A 16,810-nucleotide genomic window follows, 5' to 3' on the forward strand; every position below is an offset into this window, starting at 1 on the left:
CCGGCCCTGCCAACGGCCGGCCGCGTTCCGCCCTCACGTGATGCGGGCCACCCCCCGCGGGCCAGGTCACGTGCCGGGAGGAGCCACTCCCCGCCGCCCCCGCTTCGCCGCTGCCGGTCGGGTTTTCGCGCCGCGGCGCAGAGAGGGGTGGGACGCGTGACGTCACGGGGCGGGGCCGTGGGCGCGGGCGCGGGGCCAGTCCCCGCCGCCCTTCCCGCCCCTCCCCGCCGGGCGCCGAGCCCGGACGTGCGGCCCTTCCGGGGGCGAGGCCCGCCCGCCGCCGCGGCTGCCCATGGAGGCCGAGGCCGAGGCGCGGCTCCTCTTGCAGGAGGCTCAGGAGAGCATCGAGGCGGCGCGGAGCTACCGGCGGGAGCTGGAGCAGCGGCTGCGGGGGCTGCAGCAGGCGCGGGAGCAGGTGGGGAGCGGACCGGGCGCTCCGGAGGTGCCCCGGAGGGGGCCAGCGGGCGGGAGGCGGCCGCACGGGGCTCCGGGCGCGGGAGGCGGCCCTCAGCGAGCCTCCCCCGGGGCAGCGGCGGTGCTCGGTCCGCAGCCCTGTCCTTCTGTGTCACAGCTTCTTTGTACCCTCCTAACCCGGGTAGCGCCCTGTCTCGGGTGGGACACGTAAGGATAAGGGGCAACGGCCTTAACCTAAAAGAGGGAAGATTTAGGCTAGATATAAGGAAGAAATTTTTCATGCTGAGGGTGATGAGACACAGTTGCCCAGAGAAGCGAGAGATGCCCCATCTCTGGAAACATTACAGGTCAGGTTGGATGAGGTTCTGAGCAACATCTAGTTGAAGATGTCCCTGCTCACCGCAGGGGGGTTGGACTAGATGATCTTTAAAGGTCCCTTCCAACCCAAACCATTCTGCGATTCTGTGAAGGGAAAGAGGAGGGTGGAGAAGGAATCCTGCTAGACCTGGAGTTGGGTGATGGTGGTGGTGACCCTTGTGGTTGTCTGCATCTTCAGGGACGTCTGTGTGCTGCCTCTGTAAGTGCTGCAGATGGAGGATTTGGGAATGGATGGATATAGAAGTATCAGGAAGGAAGGAAGGGGTGTGAGTTGAAGTCTGTTACTGAACTGAACCTGTTTTTTCTGGGATGATAGGAAGGTTTCGTAGGCAAGAATAAAGACTTGTCTGGACAGGGTGCTAGGCCGCCTTGTCCAGACTGTGCTTTTGCTAAGAAAGGTTGGACTAGAAGTTCCTTGAGGTCACTTCCAACCCGGTATTCTATGATTCTAGCATGATTCTATGTCTAAAGGAACTACATTTTCTAAAGCAGTTGGGATGCTAAGTCTTATTTTATAGGAAGCATTGTGCCTGTCTCCATGCCATCGCATCTAAAAGATTCCTGCCTACGCAAGTTGCTCTTTGGTTGCTGTCCTGAACTCTGCTGTGCCCATGCACCAACCTCTGTGGGTCACGTACTCTGTGGGTCACGTAGAAGTGTTGCCAGCGTTCCAGGTTAGCTGGTTTTTCTGCAGCTGTGCGCTGAAGCCAGAGGAGAGTTTTCATTGGGACTAATAACCCACCCACTCTGTGCTGAAGATGCATGATAACGTATGCAAATGCGGGCAGGGTGATTGTGGAGAGCCAACGAAGGATTGGCTTCTCTGCTAAGACATCTTCTAAGCATTTTAGCTTTTGCAGCCTAGAACCAATGCCTTACTATCTTTGATTCAGCTCTGCAAGGCGTAAATAAAGTAAACACCAAACTCAGAAACTGTTTCCATGGTGACCTGATCGAGTCTCTGAAGCAGATTCCATTAGCATAGAAACCTGCTATAAATCTGCTAGGTTAGTGTCCTGCTACTGAGCAAATGTAGGCGATCACTGGGCATTAAATTAGTCATCTTCAGAACCGCAAGCTACTTATGAAAATGAATTGTTCATGACTGTCTTTAATCCAAACCTTGTCATCTCAGAGTGTTGCCTCGTATCTCAAAATGCATGGAGGGGGAGCTGGTTTGTCTTTCTGAGTGTTTCGTTAGCTTACCTACCTTTCCTTTTCCCCTCTGGGGGAATTTCTTTGCTTGTGTGCTTGTTTCTGTTTTCTCTCTTTCCATCTTTAGTACCATATGCTATTTTGTCCACAGAGAATCAGGCACACCACACACATCCAAGGATTCCCTGTGTCCAGAAGTGCTGAGTGTCTTAGACTGGGGTCCAGATTGCGGAAGCTTTATTATTTGGAGACTGGTGGGCCGATGTGGTAGGAAAAGCGCTTTAGATCGCTTGCGTTGCGTCTTTTTTTTTTTTTGGACCAGTGGGACACGATTTTCGACAAGCTTCACGCAGCTCCGTATGTTCAGGGACTTGCATTTCCTCTTCTGCGTAGCTGGTAGCACCTGCAGTTCTGAGGCCGAATTGTTGGGTTTGTATCTGCGTGTAATGGAGGTAATGGGCTTCGAGAAGTGACTGTTCTGTCTTCCTCCGCCCCACCCCTTCACAAAGCTAAATACTTCCTTTTTTTTTCTCAAGCGATGAAATAACAAGAGAAGGGAAACCGAGCTGTGCAGCAGCTGCAGAGGTTCATGAATATTACTTAAAGAGGAAATTTATTTTACCTAACCAGAGAACTTCCTGTGTTGGTTGTCTGTACTTATAAAGATCTAGAAATTACGTGTAAGGCCCCATGTGCATGTTGCAGCGTTTCCTTGTTTGTGTGACTTAGAAAAGTTGTCCATAGGGAGATGTTTAGTTCTGACTTCTGCATCTTTAGCTCAGGGATGTTCAAATGTGGTTTCTTCCCTAAAAGTCAGATTCAGCAAGTTTGCAAGCATTTTAATAAGCACTTGTAGAACCTTCTGTGGTCTAGTTCTTCCAGAATCAAAACAGAGTTGCTGTTCGCCCTGTAACCCTGCAGCACAGACAAATCAAAGGTGGCTATTTGAAAAAAAAAATAATAAAAGAAAGCAGCTTTACAAGGATTTAAAAAATTCAGTGAAGTGGTAGGGCCTGGCAAAAGTGCTTCTAGATAGTCTTCTAAAAGTCCGATACCTTCTTCTTTCCAGTGAGGATTACTGTATAGGATGACAGAGTTGTGTTTGAACAGGATTGCAGCAGTTTTGAGGGGTGGCAGGGAGAAGACCTACAGAGCATTTGGTCTTTTCTGACAAGAAAAATTCCATGATTGAAGTACATGTAACCCAGTTTGTATTTAGCTCCAGCCTCAGAGGTTATCTAGATTTGCCTAGTTAAAATGCTCTTCCCCTTGTCCAGGCTAGTTTCTTTGCCTCCTTCCCTGCTGTATGTGTGCTAAAACCACTAGTTTGTTACCTGCCAATGGTCCTTTTATTTAAAGGTGACTTTACAGACAGCTTTTCTCCAGCAGATGCAGATGAGGTGGTTCAGAAAAATAAAAGATGCGCGTGGCCTTTGCCTTTATCCTGACTCCTTCTTTCCTGTTACCTGAATTTAGATCAGAGAAAGTGCAACATTGACCAGAGATGTGCTTGAGCAACATTTTAATGATTTGAAAGGGACCCTGAAGAAGCTGTTGGATGAGCGACTGATGTCACTGCTACAGGAAGTGGATGCCATAGAGCAAGAGAGCATCAAACCCTTGGATGAATGCCAGAAGCTAATAGAGCACGGAGTCAGTACAGCCGATGATCTGCTCCGGGACGGTAAGGCAGGACCTGATCTTAAGACTTAGCTCTACCTACCAGCATGTCTTCTCTGGAAGACTGAAACGTTCCTGTTACAATCAGCATGTTTGGCTTGTTTTGGACTTCTCTCAAACCAAATGTTGAGTACCATGTTGGGTACCATAATAATAAAATCTCTCCGTTGGTTGAAGAAAGTTATTTGCGTCTTAATGGGATAGCCGCTGAAGTAAACAAATTATCGTTCCTGTTAAGTGTGATTATGCTCAATATTGATGGAATGGCCACTGTATTGGAAAAATTGCTCCATAAACTTTGAGGGTGGGGCAGACAAAAATAGAAATGTGGAATATTACTGTAAGGGCCAGTTTGCACCCTACTGATGCTAAACATCTAGCCAGAAAGGAATGTCACTCTTGACTGTTTTCCCCACACTGGAGAACCTACGGGGAGCGTGTCTGAGCCATGAGTATGTTGGCAGTTTCCTTGCATTGTTCTCATGTCTCAACTTTAACTTTCTTTCAACGTGATCTCAGTTTTGTGAACTAAAGTGCTTGAGCAGCCTCCCACGGGCAGGAGACGTACCAGCTTCCACTCAGGCCTGAGCTTTGCGCTTAAGGAACCATGCTGGCTTGGGAGCTCTATGGCTCCTGCTCACAGGAAGAATGGCAATATTTAAGAATTAATTTGTTGGGATTTTTTTCTAGCGCCACAACCTCTGGTAGTGGTTGGTAGTCACCCTGTTTTGATTTTACCTCTCAAGTTACTGGATCACAGGATGGTGGCAAAGGTTGCCGGTGTTTTATACGAGTTTCTATCAGATCCCATGAGAACCTGACTAGCTGTGTGCATCCTCTCCCCTGAGTCACCATTCCCTCTGCAGCAGTATGAGCATTGCCAAGTCATGTCGTCAAAATGAGCAGACGTTGCCTCTGAGTCAGAAAGGAGTTAAGCTTCCATGGTTATTAAATCTCCTGCTGCCAATTGTGACGTGTGCTTTTCTTTAGAGATTTCTAACGTTTGTAATCCTCCATTTGGAGAAAGACTGAGCTTGCTTATGTTGTAAATTACCATCAAGTCATCAGATAAGAGAATGGAGCATACATCTGTGTAAGCTGAAGTGTGGGACGCTACTTTATATGGAAAGCTTATGAAAAGATTTCTATTTATCTCCATGCTTTAATGCATGGATTATTTCCTTCATTATGACAATAGTTACCATTTAGATTGTAGCAAACAGAACAATGGTTGAAATTACTGTTTGCTTTTAAGCTCCTGCTTTTTAATTTTCTGCTCAGTGAAGGTGCGTTGCTTTTTTCTTCCTTTAAAGCAGGTGGAGGAAGGGATTAATGATCCTGACTTCTGGCATCTGACCCCAGTTCTGCTACTGTCTGAGACCTGAGGCAGATTATTACATCTGTTATGGGTGTGCCTACAGGAAGCTTTGAGAGTTTCAAAAGCTGCCAGATAAGCTTTATATTGTTAACTATAATTGTATTTTCTATGTAAGAGTCTAGTAAAAGTGCTGAGAATGCTTCGTATTTAATTGGTTGTTCGTGTCAGAACTGGTTCTTCTTTCAAGCAAGGAATGCCTTTCTTGGACGTTTTCTCATGAGGAATATTTTTACCGTTTGATTCCAGGAGAGAGTGCAGTCCGTGGAGAAGTGGGACAACGGAACGAGAAACTGTGCAGCTTTACAAAAAAAGCTTTACACATTCAGCTGGATAGGTAAGACACTGACACGCTGAGGAGATCTGAGGCAGTGGCACGTGTGCTTTTCTTTATAGGACATCTTTTCTCTTTGAAACAAAAGCCTTCCGCTCTGTTGCCTTAAAAGATTCATTTGAGGTGTTGCTGTCCTGTTTGTTTCACAGACTTTCACTGGTGCTGGCAGTCGCAGAATGGAGTCATTTTCAACCTCCATATGTTCGGTAGAGTTATAGGCTGTTTATTTGTGAATGATGGAACCACTCCTTGTGGAACAGCCTGTATTTGAGAGTATTTACTGAGAAACAGTCTGGTTAGGGCTGAAATACAATGTTTTCTGAGTCTTTTAAGTTTGAAATGCACATGCCAATTTCTGCATCTGTTCTCTCTTTGCAAATCTGCACACATTCAAGTGTGTGGACAAAATATGGATCTGTAGAAGCTGGCCCTTTTCATTACAGCAAACTTTCCTTTCTCAGCTTACCAGAAGTGCCCTCCTTGGTTGACGTGCCTTGTTTATCTGCCCAGTTGGATGACTGCCTTCTTACTATATTGAAAAATCAAATATTCAGCCATGGAACTGTGGCATCTCGCCCACCTGTACAGCTAGAGGAGTTCGTTGAAAAGCCTGGAGGTATTTTAGTCCGATGGTGTAAGGTGGGTAAAACATCCTGGGTGAAAATCATTCAGACTTCAGTTTTCTTGAAAGAAACTGAAAAAGCCACTTCCATTCTGGATTCTCGACAGCCACCAAAGGAATAGTCCACTCCAGTGTATCGTTAGAAGAGATTTTTACGGCAATGGCTTCATCTAGTGATGTTGTGGTTGGCGCTGGGGTTTGTGTCTGCCTGGCAGTGGCACTTGTGTGTTAGACTCTTGCTGTGGGACTCTGCTGCTCCCATCTGCAGGTAGAAAGGGCCGACACGCTAATGCACCTTTGCCTCGCAGTCTCCTTCCTGGGGTGTGGGAGCGTCGGGGGCTCAGCTGGAAACACTGCTACCCCTGCTTCAGCACGGGCCAGGTCCTGCGCCAGCAGGAAACACCTCCTTCACATACCCTTCCCACTAAACAAATGAATAGCAGAGAGAAGTCCATCTGCAATGCTGTTGGTCAAACAAGACCAAGAAATCCTGGGGTGTGTGTTTCTGACAGAGATGATTTGCACGTAGCCATTTGTGGTTTGTTTGTGTGGCAATGACAGCCGAACGCTCTCAGTGAGACTGAACTTCATTGCTGGGGTGATGCTGCTGTTCCCTTTGAAGATGTTTAGCGGATGCAGGCTGAGGCTGAACCTGTTCTGTTACGCTGCTAAACATGTCTGTGTTCTTAGGGAGATGCAGTGGATAGAACGAGAAAATATTCTGGTATTGGCATTAGCTAGTCAAGCAGCCTTTCTCTTCAATACACAAAACCTGTTTTTGAGTAAACCACCGCTGTGCTCTGATGTGGTTTAGTTGTTGTTAGACAGTTCTACGCTCCTTGCCAGATTTAAACAAACTTTTGTTGTTCTAGCAACAGCCAGCCATTGATCAGCCGTCCTGACCTTCTGGGTGTGGATTCAGATTATAAAACTATAGGCGCTATTGTCACCTGTGGCCTGATTTTCTGGGCTATAGAGGAGTTCCCTGAATTTGGTCATGCTTGAGGGATAGTGAAGTTTTTGGGGGGTGTAGGAGGGGAACTCTTTTGACTTAGAGAGGTCAAAGAATTGGAAATCATTCCCTGGAGCAGTTTATGATGGGTAATAGTGACTTTCCCTTGCTGTTAAAAATTGGCACTGAATTTCTTCTGCAGATCTGTTTTTAGCTTTTGGCTGAAGAATCTTGTTATACCTCTGCTAGATTGAAGAGCCTTCTGTTAAATATTTCTTCTTCTATAGATACTTTTAAACTGTGATCGAGCCATTCTTACACTACTTTTGTATTGGTTGCTTCAGACACTGATATTATTTTCTATAAGGTATGCTTTCTGCTCTTTACCTTGAGACTCTGAATCGCCTTTGATGGCAGCCTGCAGTACTACCCTAGTATGTGCTGCTTCAGAGGTGAAGGGAAAAAAAGAGGGGGTCCTTTATTAATGCAGTGACTGTTTCTCTAGGTGGATGATGACTTCATACCACAGGATTACAGACTACAATATCGTAAGAGTACTGCTAGTCACTTTGAAGATGTGTATGTCGGCTCTGAGACAGAGTTCATTGTGCTGCACATTGATCCTAACGTTGATTACCAGTTCAGAGTCTGTGCCCGAGGAGATGGACGGCAAGAATGGAGTCCATGGAGTGTTCCTCAGTTTGGCTGTACCACGCTCGTTCCCCATGGTACTGTTGTGTTGCTGTTCATCTTCAGCCTGTGTCCTCAGTGCACTCCTGAAGGTCTATGGCTGAATGACTTACGGAGCTGCTTTTTGTATGATGATGGGGCGTCCTTAGCTGTGCTGTATGTGTGTAATGTGTGATGAACTAGCCTTTCAGCCTAGAATTTATTCTTTGCTTCATGGTGTGAGTGGTAGTTAGTGATCCTTTCCCGCAGGTACTCACTGCTTAGCCTTGAAAGCATCCGTGACTCAGAAGTGAGGCATTTTTTCCCTCACCCCTACCTAAGCATTGTTTAATCACCTACAGTCACGTAACAAGCTCTTATACTGGAGAAAGAAAAAACGAAATTTTTGCTGCACTTGCAAATTTTTAAGGGCAGTGGGTCATGAAGGTTTTGCTTTGCCTACAAAATGACTTTGCAGGGATCATAGCAAAGAGTGAAATTCTGGTGAACCCTGCGAGCTGGGAAGTATTTTTTGTAATTGCAAACGATATGAAAAAGAAATCTCTCCAGCAGAAGGCGGCAAAGCCAGCCCCTGTTCTTTACAGAGCTTAAGCTTCATATAAGGGAAAGTGAGTGGACGTTGTGACTGACTTTACTTTGCACAGAGAGCTGGTGAAGTTGAGGTTCATGCTGCTTTTTTATTTTTTCTTTCTTTGAAGAATGGACAACGGGTTTGGAGGGTTACAGCTTGAGCAGTCGAAGAAACATAGCACTTCGAAATGATTCTCAGTCATGCGGTGTGCTCTACTCCAAAGCTCCTACATATTTCTGTGGGCAAACATTAACATTCAGGCAAGTACTTTCTGGGCAGCTGTTCTCTGATCCCTCTCCTGCAAACCAAGCTTCTTTCTCTAGTCCCTTATTGGCATGTAAACCTGGGTCAGGATGCGTGTCTGAGTTTTACATCAGCTCAGCCCCAGTCAAGGTAGCATGTCTGTGTGAAGTCTGAACTTCCTTCTCTTTACTTCTACTTGCTGGCTCTTTAGGAAAACACCTGATGTTTTTGTAGGACCTGCAGCCATCTGAAACAGAGACAAGAGCGAACTCCTAGGGGGTGGTGAAATATAGCCTGTGCTGAGCAAACCTGTGGAAATTGGAACTTCCTGGAGTTTTGTAGCAGCTGTTAATGGCTGGTCAGACGCCAGCGGAGGCTCGCTACCTATTTTTTTCAACCTTGGGCCAGGGGGTGCTTTCCCTCCCAGACTACCCACACGCTTTGATTACTTTGTACACAAAAACACTGTATGTGCTGCTGGGACAGGTAAGAATGGCAGTCTGGCACTGATGTCTTGAACAGCTGAGATAATTAGTGGTGATCAGGCTACTACTTGAAACAGGCATTAGAAACGCTCAAGTGGAGAAGGGATCTTGTGAAATTCAAGCTTTTCATTTGACACAGAATGTGATTAAAAACCTTGGCAGCTTTGCTGCCTGTAGTCATGTCCCTGCGATGATGCTGTTTAACGGAGTATAAGGAGCTTCCTTATGGATATGTCAGTTGTAATTACAGACCTCAGAGGCTCTGAAGCTTTATTCCATCTTTCCTTGGTTAAATAAAACTACTTGCTGAACAGTAGGCAATCCCCAGAGGCAATTTAAGGGAGTTTTTCATGTCATTTTTGTAACTCATTCCATGGTGTTTCATTTCTCCCTTCCTGATAATGAATTATCTTAACTTCAGATGGTTGTAGTCTGAGGATGTATTCAGTTGCCCTGTCTGAGATGAGATAAAAAGATCTCAAGCTTTCATTTGAAATCTGTTGCTAGATTTAACGTCTCTTGGCTCAGAAATGCCCGTGAAATTAAAGGCAGAACTTTGAGGTTTCCCTTGGTTCTCTTTCAGACCAATGCCTTTTATCTTTTTTTATTGGTAACACATGAAAAGCTTTTGCTCGACATCTTGGTAATGTGGACTCCTCTCCAAGAGGAGATTGTTTCAGGATGGCAGAGCACTAACAAGCATGTGTCCACAAGAACTATAATGGCACAAATCTTAAGATTGAAGACAACCTCAAAAATCATTTTGTTCCTCTTCCAAGGTCCAAGAGTTGCTTCCTGTTTGAAAGTGTGTGAGATTTTTCTGAGCAGGGAGACGTAGCACTTGGCTCCTGGCTTTCTCCATCTGTTGAAACAAAAGTATATTCACAAGGGGATAAGTGGCTTTGCAGAGCAAGACAAATAAGCAAGGTTCACATTACAGATGTTTGTGAAGCAGCTTCGTATTCTTTTGTGTTCAGGACACAGGAATACCTACCTCATCAGTGAAAAGTGAAGCTGGGGTAAATACAATGCTTTATATTTGCTTTTTAACGATGGACTGCTTTAGTTACCTCTAAGGTGAGGCGTTTGGACAAGTTGTAGGAGAACATCGCTGCTTTAAGTCAGGACTCCTCCTGTTTCTTTGCAGCCTTCAGGGAGCCGCCCATTGGGAAAGGGAAGGTTTCCCTGCACACCCTGCTCTGCGGCTGTCTCTAAAGCTTTTGCTTGCCGTGGGAGGCCACAGGCAGTCCAGCCAGGCTGGTGGGTTGGGATCATCCAGCAGACGCCCTGTGAAGCTCATCCTGACTCCGTCAGGAGCCCACCACAATGCTCCTGACAGCTCATACAGAGGAAGCGCATGTGATCGCCCACAGATCTGATTCTCTCTGCTCTGAGACAGATGGAAACTGGCAGTGGTTGAACTGGTTCGGTGTCTGTAGGCTGCAGGGGCAGGTTTTTGCCTCTGCTGCATTGGAAGTGGCGAGAAGGGATTCAAACAGTGTCCCACTGAGCATTCTTCCTACCATGTATTCTGTGCCCTTTTTAAAATTTTAAGTCCCAGGGATGATAGGAGCTGGAGAAAACTTTGTTAATGTGATAGGAAAAATCAGCCTAGTAAAGCGAAGCTTAGGAGATTGTGCAGTGATGCTCTGTGCTGTACTTGGGCTGGTTATTAATTGCTGAAAAATGAAACCCCAGGAAGGAAAGGAATGGTGATCTATACCAGATCCTGGCCTTCTTCCCCATGCAGCAGAGAGGAGGAAGGCCACTGCAGAGTCACAGGTTGGCTGTTGTCTTGGGCACTCGGGTTGTGCTTCCTCGTTACGGTGCGAGGAGGGTTTGGCTCTTCCCTCGTGTGTGCCAGGGTGCAGCCCAGCCCGCTCCCCCACCTAAGGGCAGCGGTGCAGGAGGGCAGCCCTGGTGCTGGCTGTGATGGATACAGGGGTGCGCCATGAAAAACGCGGCCTCGGCCTGGATTTAGCATGGATGCCGCTGGGAGCGCTGGACCTCAAACGTTCAGCTGGTCCCAGTCTAACTCCGGTGTGAAGGCTCCATCACTCCTCCCTCTGGGTAGTCCCTGCCCTGGTACTTGTGTGGTGGGCTTTTTCTTCCTGCTGCTGTTGGTCCAGGTGACCTTGACCTGTATAAATGAGCCAGCAAGTGTGACGTGATAGAATTCCTACTTTTTAATGGGTTTTTAATTATGCATTTTTGGTAATTTTTGTGACTGTACACTTATTTCCAATGCAAAACTCAAGAAGGGCTCCCTTAACTAGGCATGGAATGAATTAATGTTACCGAAGCACAAAGGCTTTACCTCCCAAGTTTACAGATAAATACTTGTTTATAAAGCTTCACTGGTAACACAGACAGAGTTTAAAATCTAAAGTAGAGTACCAAAATGAACTTGAAATCTCATTTAAAGTTGTTTTGGGAAAACATGGTGGATCACTTACAAGTTAAAAGCTTCTTAGATATTTAAATATTAAATTTTTTGTTGTTGTTTTGCTTTACAGTACAAAGCTTTTGCTATCTTAGTGATGTTCCCAGGGGACTGAGAAACCTAATGGAGTGCAAAAGTAAAACATGGTTCCAATTTTATCTTCCCTGTTTGTCTAGAAAGAGTTAACCCATTGTGCACCAGTCTACTGCCCAGTTTAATTTCCAGTTCTTAAAAGCTTCCGCTGAAGTTTTTCTGGTTTTTGGCAACAGCCATGTATCCATGCTGCTCTTTCTCTCAAGCTGTAATGAAAATAACCACTGGTTTACTTTCTAGAAAAGACCATCTCAGTTTCCTGAGGCTTTGAGAGATAGCAGTACGAGAGGAAGGATTATAAATACAGAGGAGCCCCTCAGCATACAAACTGTACAGCCTCGCTCAGCTGCTGGGCCCAAAGGGAACTGCATCCCAGGGCATTTGCACAACTTATTTGCTTTTTCTTCAGAGGTTCTTTCCCAGGACCAAAATCCTGAACGCAGCTGAGCAGAAGCCAGATTGTAAATGCCCTTCTAGATGTTGTTTTTAGTGGCCATTTGCACCAAGCTGATTTAGTGAAAAAACAAAACAAACCCACACGCTCCTCCACACCCAGCAACCCACCACCACCAAAACACATAACCCTTCCCCCCCACCCCTTTATGGCAGAATATAGTGGGGCTCAAAAAAACCCTGGTTTAGTTATGCTTATGAAATACTTGCTGACACTACAGCCGTCTTGCCGTAATACATGATGTTGACCAGTAATCTGGTATAGATGATTGTAGATTGTAGTTTTGCACATATTGGTTGTTTCAGAGAACTGGAAATCACTTCAAAAGACTCTAAGCCGTGGCAGTGGAGAATTCTATTAAATAACAATGAAAGTTCGCTGGAAGCAGATTGATGTTTTGTACAGATTAATAGTTAGCGCATTGGTCAGTGGAGCTGTTGGAAAAGCTGGTTGGACTTCTGGTCATTCTGCAGCGATCTCCCCAAGAGGTTGGATGATTTGTTGAAAGCCCCGGAGCACAGCAGAGAGGTCTGGAATGGCAGGGTGTTGCTGCCTGGATTTCATTGTATGGTTTGATTTAAAGCCTCAGGGTTTGACTTAACTTTTTGCTTGGCAGGATTGAAACCGTGGGACAGCCAGACAGGCGAGACAGCCTCGGAGTGTGTGTGGAGCAGCAGAACGGCTATGATTCTTTGCAGCGGGATAAAGCTGTGTGCATTAGCACAAACGGTGAGTCTGAATCACAGAATTGAACAATGTGACTTCCCCCCCACCAACACTATAGCCCCTGGTTCTTTATATCCCTGGATCACGTATGAGCAACTTCATCTACCTTTTACATACACACCGATTGTGTAGTTAAAATCTTTGGTGAGATCGCAGGTCACCTTTTGCTGCTTGCAGTTACTGCAACCTGATTGATGTGACAGAAAGGACCGTGGCAGCATTGCTTTCCACTTCTATTTGCCTGCAAAAAAAATAGATGTAGTATTGGGACAGGGAACTACTGGAGCGAGTCCAGCGAAGGGCAACCAAGATGATTATGGGACTGGAGCACCTCCCTTATGAGGAAAGGCTGAAAGAGCTGGGACTCTTTAGCCTGGAGAAGAGAAGGTTGAGGGGGGACCTGATTAATGTTTACAAGTATCTAAAGGGTGGGTTTAAGGAGGACGGAGCCAGGCTCTTTTCAATGGTTCCCAGCGACAGGACAAGGGGCAACGGGCACAAGCTAGAACATAGGAAGTTCCGTTCAAATACACGGAAAAACTTCTTTACGGCGAGGGTGACAGAGCACTGGAACAGGCTGCCCAGGGAGGTTGTGGAGTCCCCTTCTCTGGAGATTTTCAAGACCCGCCTGGATGCAGCCCTGAGGGATGTGCTTTAGGCAATCGTGCTCTAGCAAGGGAGTTGGACTAGATGATCTCTAGAGGTCCCTTCCAGCTCTGAAGATTCCGTGATTCCATGTTAGCGTGTACAGAAAGTGAGAAATAATGTTTGTTTTCTTGACTGTTTCAGGGGCAGTATTTGTAAATGGAAAAGAGATGACAAACCAACTGCCTGCTGTAACTTCTGGCTCGACTGTGACGTTTGACATGGAAGTTGTGCAGTTGGGCCCTTGCAGCAACGAGGGAGGAAACTTCAAGCTTCGAGTCACCATTAGCTCTAACAACAGGGAAGTCGTCTTTGACTGGGTACTTGATCAGTGCTGTGGCTCTTTGTATTTTGGATGTTCATTTTCATACCCAGGCTGGAAAGTTTTGGTGTTTTAGCAGTGAGTGAAGGGACTTTTGTTCTTGCTACAAAGTGTAATGTTAAACGTGGGTTTCCAGCTGTTTGACATCAACAGTCTGTTAACAAAAACTTGTCTTTATGCTACTTGAACTCCACTATATTGTACTTCCTACTGGATTCATTTCAAAAAATAATTGTGAAACATTGGATCTGTTACTCTGGAAAAAGTTAGAAACAGGCATTTGCGTAGGCAGATTAATTTAAGCAGTCCGTAGGACCTTTCCCTTTTTCCTCCAGACTTGATTTTTGTCAGTATTTCATTGTACTCTAGTCTCAGGGTACGCGTGTTGTGTAGAATTAACTTTGCTTAATGCTGCTGTTCTGTGAAATAAGCCTGAAAACATTTAGGGGGCTGGAGGGGTGGTAACGGACCAAAGTTTCATTTATACCACTCAAAAATGAGCAAAGTATTTAGAGCAGTGACGTCCTGCAACACTTCCTTGTACACAATGCTGCCTTAATAGTATGAATGGAGAGTGGTTCCGCATGCAACAGCCATTTCTTCCATGCACGGTACTGTTCATTCCTCCGGAGCAAGGATGTCTGAGCCAGAATGTCTGTTTTAGGATGTAGCCAGTCTGTTAATGTCTCAATGAAGTGCCTTATTTCCAGATATTTCTTTAAGTGTTTTCTGTGTTGTCACTTGGAATATATTTCCCAGAGTAGCTGCATGGTGATGCTTACACCGGCTTCACATCCATGCTTGTCTCAGACTAGAGCAATACCCAGAGTAGGACAGTTACCCATATCTGCTCTGAATGTCCTCCCTGGTTACAGTTTAGCCTGTGTCAGACCAAGTCGTAGCATTTCGTACTTCGGCATGACGTGCAGATGGCAGCCGTGACTCCTCACAGAGCCCTTGTAAGGCCCAGAGACAACCTTCTTTCTGTTCTGCGGCAGAGGCAAGGGAAGGGCTGTTCCGCTGTGTGGGATTCCTGAAAGTCCCAGAGATGGGCCCGGGAACGTGTTGCGTTCACCTGCAGTGGCGCAGGTTTGTGGTCGAGGGCACCGATGCAGGCGGGGAGCGCTGCTGGGGACCCACCTTGGGAGACAGCGGCATGGCCAGACGCCACCAGCAGATGTAACCTGTGGCAGTCAAAATGGAGCAATGATGGTAATTTAGCCCTCTCCTCCGTGCGGTAGGATGGGATAAGATAGCATTATGAATCAATTGATTCCTATAAATCAATTGATGAATGAATTCGGAAGTTACGTAAAAAGTTTCCACTATTTCCCCTAAGGAACAACTAAGACTTAGAATGACCTTATGAAAGAGCCTATTCCCGGTCAAAAGATTGCAATACTACTGGATTTAAAGAGTATTTTAAAGTAATGCTCAATGAGGGCCTTAAAAGGGACCTTCTTACCTCAAGTTCAATTAAAATTAAATATATTTTAGCACGTTAGAATATCAATATTTTTATAAAACCTTGACAATCATTCTTCCCTTTTTTCTTCAGTGTCAACATGCTACATTAGCCCTCTATGCTGGCCTCAAAAGCTTAATTTACATTAGGTTAATATTGCCCATACTCACGTTGTCAGAACAAAAAGATTAGCATGCATTTTTTCCCCAAGCATCTGTAATAGGGGGACAGGAATTTCAGAAGAGAATGACAGTTGATATTTATACCATTTACAAGAAAAAAAATTGTGAGTAGATTCAGAGGGACACAAAGAACTTGCACATGGTAGAAGGAGGTTAAGAGGGGAAGTGAGGAAGACGGGACACCTGCAGGTGAGATTATCCAGTGTTAGCAACAAAAAGCCTGCAGTATTCTCAGTTTTTCAAGCTAAACTATTTCACTGTTAGGGAGTAAGAGAATACTAGCTTATCTTGTACTTTCAGTGTTCCTTTGAATTATCCTGTGAAGAGTATTTTCAATAATCTTTAAATGTTCTTTTCCTGTCTGCTGACAGAGCAGTGCCAGCCCTGATGGGAGCGTGCCCGGCTGCTGCTCCAGCAGCAGCAGACTGAAATCCTGCTCCATTGCCTAGTGCTGGTAATTTTACTTTCACACTTCAGGTGTGAGGTAACTACTTGTGAGGTAACTACACGGTACTACTTGTAACTTAGTACTTTTACCAAATGGAAACGAAACTTGTGAATATCTACACTTGGTGAGGTACCGACGGGTCAGGTACCTTCTCATCTGCTCTTGGAGGGACTTCTCAGACTATTGATTCTGCAGGATATTTACTTACGTATTAGAAATTAAGCTTAAGCCTTTATTCAGGTACTTCCAGAGATGGTGATGCCCTGTCAGTTTGTTCCGAATGCTCACAGCGAGCAGCTTGGGATGACTCTGAAGGGCTGCGAGGGCCCCTGCTGCTCCCCTTGAGAACAGAGCCTGGCCATAGAAGAAATTGGTTTTTTCTGACTTTGGGCTTTAGCTGTATATTGAACAAGGGCAGCTCGCCAATGTTGGGCTGGTGTTTTGGTCTTTTATTGTGTTGGTTTTGGGTTTTTTTAACTTAGCATAAGCCTAGCTGTCCAGATCGCAAATTAGGTACTGTTCAGACACCTCTAGAGCTGCACCTTTTAAACCTGGGAGGGGTGAAGAGTCTCTGGTCTCTTGCCCTGAGTAATTAAGTAACAAAGTATGCAAAGAATCAGAAAAGGCTTGAATTAAAAAGGTTGAAATTCTGTTCTTCCACAGCCAAGTTCAGGTAGGCAGAAAACTTGACACAATTTTTCACCTCTGGGTATCGGAGCCTTGCAAGAACAAGTGGTACCTGCTTATGAAATCCAACCCTGAAAGTTTTCTTCAACTAGTACATTCACTTACCTCAACTAAGACTTATGTGTCAAGTGAAATTTGAATTTTCTTTTTAAATAAAGTTTTATCCCTTAACTGCGTATGGTCTAGTAAATTATTTTTTGGGGCATAAAGCTGGGCACCATGGCATTCTTTAACAAGAACATAAAAATGTATTGTGTAGCACTGCAGCCATCCTTAAGAGCATCTGCCTCTTTTTTAAATTATTATTATTTTCATCTTCTGTCCCTCAGAAGTCCCAAATTTTTTTTCAGGTTTCTCACTTGTTCACTTACTTCCTCGTGAAGTTCAGATCTTAACTGGTGTCTCTTGCAAAAATAGTAATTTTCCTTCTTTCTGAAAATTAGTTA

The 16,810-nt window shown here is 45.4% G+C and overlaps 1 protein-coding gene across 1 annotated transcript; it reads left to right on the plus strand.

The window, feature by feature from the left end:
• The first annotated feature begins 177 nt into the window (after window positions 1-177).
• CRLF3 (cytokine receptor like factor 3) lies at window positions 178-16,540 on the plus strand. The gene is made up of 8 exons (XM_074607170.1): window positions 178-415; window positions 3,424-3,631; window positions 5,252-5,339; window positions 5,798-5,975; window positions 7,416-7,638; window positions 8,299-8,431; window positions 12,506-12,618; window positions 13,405-16,540. Exons 1-8 carry the CDS (start codon window positions 293-295, stop codon window positions 13,656-13,658), a joined length of 1,320 nt encoding a protein of 439 aa, XP_074463271.1. The 5' UTR covers window positions 178-292; the 3' UTR covers window positions 13,659-16,540.
• Window positions 16,541-16,810: the final 270 nt, after the last annotated feature.

Source organism: Larus michahellis, chromosome 14, assembly GCF_964199755.1.
Source record: "Larus michahellis chromosome 14, bLarMic1.1, whole genome shotgun sequence".
Taxonomy (NCBI): Eukaryota; Metazoa; Chordata; class Aves; order Charadriiformes; family Laridae; genus Larus; species Larus michahellis.